This window comes from Pinus tabuliformis, chromosome X, assembly GCF_031772625.1.
Source record: "Pinus tabuliformis cultivar Carrire ecotype Pingquan chromosome X, CPIR1, whole genome shotgun sequence".
NCBI classification, from domain to species: Eukaryota; Viridiplantae; Streptophyta; class Pinopsida; order Pinales; family Pinaceae; genus Pinus; species Pinus tabuliformis.
The window spans coordinates 1,472,953,341-1,472,957,841 of record NC_142308.1 but is presented as its reverse complement, the minus strand read 5'-3'; the positions used below and the strand labels follow the sequence as shown (position 1 = coordinate 1,472,957,841).

The following is a 4,501-nucleotide window of genomic DNA, read 5'->3' as shown; positions in this document are numbered from 1 at the left end:
TTTATAAAGTAAACAAATGTAGATAAACAAACAACCTAGTCGCTCCCCAGTGGAGTCGCCATTTTGTTACAGGGAAAAGTGTCTATGCAGGACTGCTAATCCCACTAAGGCGGGTAGCTACCTTAGAAACAAACAAAGTAAAACTACTTTCGTTTTCCTTTATGAAAGATAGATGAGAGAAGAATAAAGGAGACCAACCTCTGTCTTGCGCTTGGTTCCTTGCTCGATTCCTCTCCCTTATGATAGTCTTTTGCTACTTGCTTTCTTGTATACCCAGCTTCACAGAGTATCTGTAGAATCAAAGTAGCATAACACTATACAAGAACATGGATCTATTATCATAAACAATCTAGGATTAGATGTAAATTGACCATACAAATGCATAAAACATAAATCACACAAGAGTATGGAGGAAAACTTGAATAACTTTATTGATAATCAAGTAAGAGCCAAGAGATTTACAACCAGTTGTTCTGACCCAGCATCATCCTCTCAGCAAGTAAGCCCTTCTTCACCTCATGATAAGCTTAGATCACCCAACACTATGATGTTGCCTCAAGAAACTAACAACAATTCCTTACAAGATGCAAAATTCCAGCCTCTGGATCTTTGGGATGAGGGATCCATATATAGATGTTTGTAAGGGAGATGAGTCAGCTTGTGATTTGATTAGTGTCTTCCCTCTGATAGTTCTTGCTTCCACTTGGAGATTGATGATCTCTTACTCATCCTTGGTCGAATTTAGAGAGGCAAGTGTCACAGGAGATGTTTCTGGAAGATTCCATGCTTCTCCACCTCGCGGATTGACACCGCCATTTATCTCTTCTCGCCCATCGCACCCCATAGAAGGGATTTTTGAAATGCAACGCACCCACTGAGTGTATTTAGGTGAGATGCAATGCACTTTGCTTATGGAGCAGGTGAAATGATCTAGTTTTGACCAATTCTGAGTAGTTTTTCATGGAGAACTTCTGGGAGAAGCTGTAATCAATTGACATTGTTCCTTTAGGGATTGGAACAACACTTTTAGGGACTTAGGAGCCCTTGGTTTATGGACATTTTATGCTTGGGGTTTCAGTGCCCAAAAATGTCTATAACGCACTGTTCTACTATTTCATACAATTTTACAAGCAAAATAACACTGAATGGTTGTCTAGAAATTCAGCTTCTGCACTCTAGTTTCAGTGTTCTATTACAACAAGTCTCCTCTTGTTGCTCACGGCAACACTTCCTCTACACTCTACCTTCACTTCCAAGGGTTCTTCATTGATTACACACCTGCACTACCCTCACCATACTTGACGCTTCATGCTTGATAGTTTTTCTACACACACATGCCAAGTCCCCTTAGGTGCTCAACTTTTCTCATCACTCACTTCTCAAAAAATTCTCACATCTGCTCCATTCCCAACTTGGCTCAATGGAAGTTTGGTGTTTTGTTCTTTTGTTGCATTGAGCTCGATGTATCCATTGTCACTGCATTAATTCATAAGAATGGGCTTTGATCACTTATGTATCTCACTACATGAATCTCCATGCTATGTACTTAAATTTAGTCCCCCTGCACATTTCACAAAGACTCCCCATACTTATTTATGGCTCATAGAGATTTAGCTGTACCTCCAGATAGCATATATGTTCTTCATTTACATCTACAAAGTGTCCACGAGAACTCTCTAGCCACCAACATTACTACTCTTCATTCAAAACTATAGTTTCCAACTCATATGCCTTTAATGGCTCCCTGTACCTTTATATCGATAGTGTTGTGTAGTGGTGCAACACTGAGAAATTGTCGATTGCTGACCTCTGATTATGTCTAGCGCCTTTTGTATTAGCTCCTTGAATAATTCCATTATAGGATCGGGTGCCATGACCTAAGGCTTAGCCCTAAGGTGTTAAGTCTTTCTGCACACTGCTAGGGGTCTTTTCTCTTATGATAAAGCATTACGCCCTTGATTTTTTGTGTTTCTTCCAGACCAAGTGCTAACCACATCGAAGCCACCTTATCGGCCTTTTTCAATTGTTACCGAGTGCCAACAACCTCAATCCTTCAATTTCTAACTTGTGATATGATGTCATCATTACCACATGGCACTTCTTGAGTGGTGACATGTGTCACTCAGATATGGCCCATTAGGCTACCCAGTATGGTCAAATATGCCTGCCACATGTCCTACCTTGCTGCCACATCATGTTGACATAAACTACCACTTGTCCCTTATTAGAACCAATTAGATGCTGCCATGTGTCCTGATCAGAACCCATCGGATGTTACCATGTGTCTTATTAGAGGAGAGAGAAAGAAGCCTCACCTACCCTAGTTTTTCAATGAATTCCTTTGTTAATTCCTTTTTGGCCTCCCCGATGGTTTTTAATGCAATCAACATTTCACCGTATCACAACTGTATGAAGGGTCACCCTTGGGAAGTTCCAATGTGTGATCCCTGATCAGCCTATAACCATGTGCCGATCCCTGGGGTTTAGTCGCAATCGAAATTTCAACAGTATCACAACATTTCAAAGGGTTGCACTTGGAAAATTTCGATCTTCAAACTTTTGATATGCAATATAGCCTGTTTGCTTGACCTCTGATCGCCAATTGCGATCATCAATAAGTCAACATGCTCAAGTGTCGACCTCTGATTGCGATCATCGATAGGGCTTGATCACTAGCCTCTAATTGTGATCCTCGATACGCTCAAGTGTCGACCTCCAATTGTGATTGTCGATATGGCTTGATCACTTATCTATGATTGTGATCACAAATATGCTCAAGTGTCGACCTCTGATTGCGATTGCCAATATCGCTTGATCGCTGACCTCCGATTGCGATATTGTTCCCTGCATAAAGCTTTAAGACTCCGAAATTCAATAGGCCATAAATTTTGAACCAGAAATCCATTTCTGGACTTTTGTATATCGCTAGAAATATCTTCAAAACCACTTTCTAATGGAGAGGAACTGGTATGGACTTTGAGTCCTTCTGTTGTAAGGAAAGTGACTGCAAACTTCTATACCTGTAGTCCAAACACCCAACCATTGTTCTGACCCTTGTTTGACATCAATGACAATACTTACACAACCACCTATACACATATAGCCATCAAATGTCCAACAATCTCCCCCTTTGGCATTGATGGCAACACCATAAGCTCCCCCTCAAGCTTGGCACAATCTGTTCTGATGCCAATTTTCTCCCCCTTTAACGTTAGTGGCAAAGAATACTTCACAAGCACTCCCCCTCAACCAATCTAGTCTACTCTCCCATGAATTCCACCTACTAAGTAGCTACCACCACCTACCAAAATGAAGTCATTTGGAGGGAGGAGTCACAACTCTTATCTTCTGCCTGAGATACTCAAATGGTTCCCTTGCCAGTGGCTTGGTAAGGGTACCTGCCAATTTCTCTTTAGTGGGTACATATACAAGTTTGACAATGTTGGCTGCAAATTGTTCCCTCAAGAAATGATACTTGATAGGAAAATGCTTGGTCTTTGAATGCAAGACTGGATTTTTTGAGATGTTGATTGAACTTGTGTTGTCACACATTATTGGAATGGGATCATAAAACTATACCTATATATCCTTTAATGTTTTCTTCATCCGTATAATCTGCGTATAGTAGGTAGTAGCAACAATATATTCTTCTTCAGCAATCGATAGAGAGATAGAACCTTGTTTCTTACTGACCCACAGCACCAAGCATTCACCTAGAAAGAAAGTATCACCAGAAGTATTATTCCTATCATCGAGACTTCCAACACAATCTGCATCTGTGTAGGCCTTCAAATTGAAATCTTCATCCTTAGCATACCATAGTCCATAATCTGTTGTACCTTGAACATATTTAAAGATCCTCTTAACAAAAATAACATGGCTTTCTCTTGGAAAAGCCTGAAATATGTCCACAATCCCTGATGCTTGCATGATGTCTGGCCTTGAAGTTGTAAGATACAGTAAGCTTTTGATCATTGACCTATATTCAATCTGATTTATCGACGGTGTTCCATCTTCCTTGCACAATTTGCAGCCTATAGTCATGGGCATGCTGACAGGTTTGCAGTCTTCCATTCTAAATTTCTTCAAGTTTCCTTGAGATATTTGGATTGGGATATAAACACCCCTTGTGGAGACTGAGTATTTTGCAGACCCAGAAAGAAGGATAGTTCTCCAATCATGGACTTTTCAAACTCTGTTTTCATACAATTTGCAAACTAATGCCCCAACTATTCCACATCGCTGCCAAATATTATGTCATCCACATACACAACCATTATCAGTAGATGATCACCTTCATTTTTGACATAAAGATTGTTGTCAACTGAGCCTTTCTTAAACCCTTGTTGTTGGAGATACTTATCCAACCTTTCATAACAATCTCTAGGGGCCTATTTCAAACCATAGAGGGACTTCTTCAGTTTTCACATGATCCCTTCATTGGAGGAGAGCATAAAAGATTCAGGCTGCTCAATGTAAACCTCCTCTTCTAAATCTCCAT

General features: G+C 40.3%; 1 protein-coding gene across 1 annotated transcript; it reads right to left on the bottom strand.

The window, feature by feature from the left end:
* Window positions 1-3,579: 3,579 nt before the first annotated feature.
* On the bottom strand, window positions 3,580-4,074 carry LOC149145562 (secreted RxLR effector protein 161-like). The gene has a single exon (XM_089452497.1). It carries the CDS (start codon window positions 4,072-4,074, stop codon window positions 3,580-3,582), a length of 495 nt encoding a protein of 164 aa, XP_089308623.1.
* Between the last annotated feature and the right edge of the window lie 427 nt (window positions 4,075-4,501).

Bases quoted from the DNA above. Each gene is read 5' to 3' on its own strand.
- LOC149145562 (XM_089452497.1), bottom strand. From the start codon at position 4,074: ATGGAAGACTGCAAACCTGTCAGCATGCCCATGACTATAGGCTGCAAA.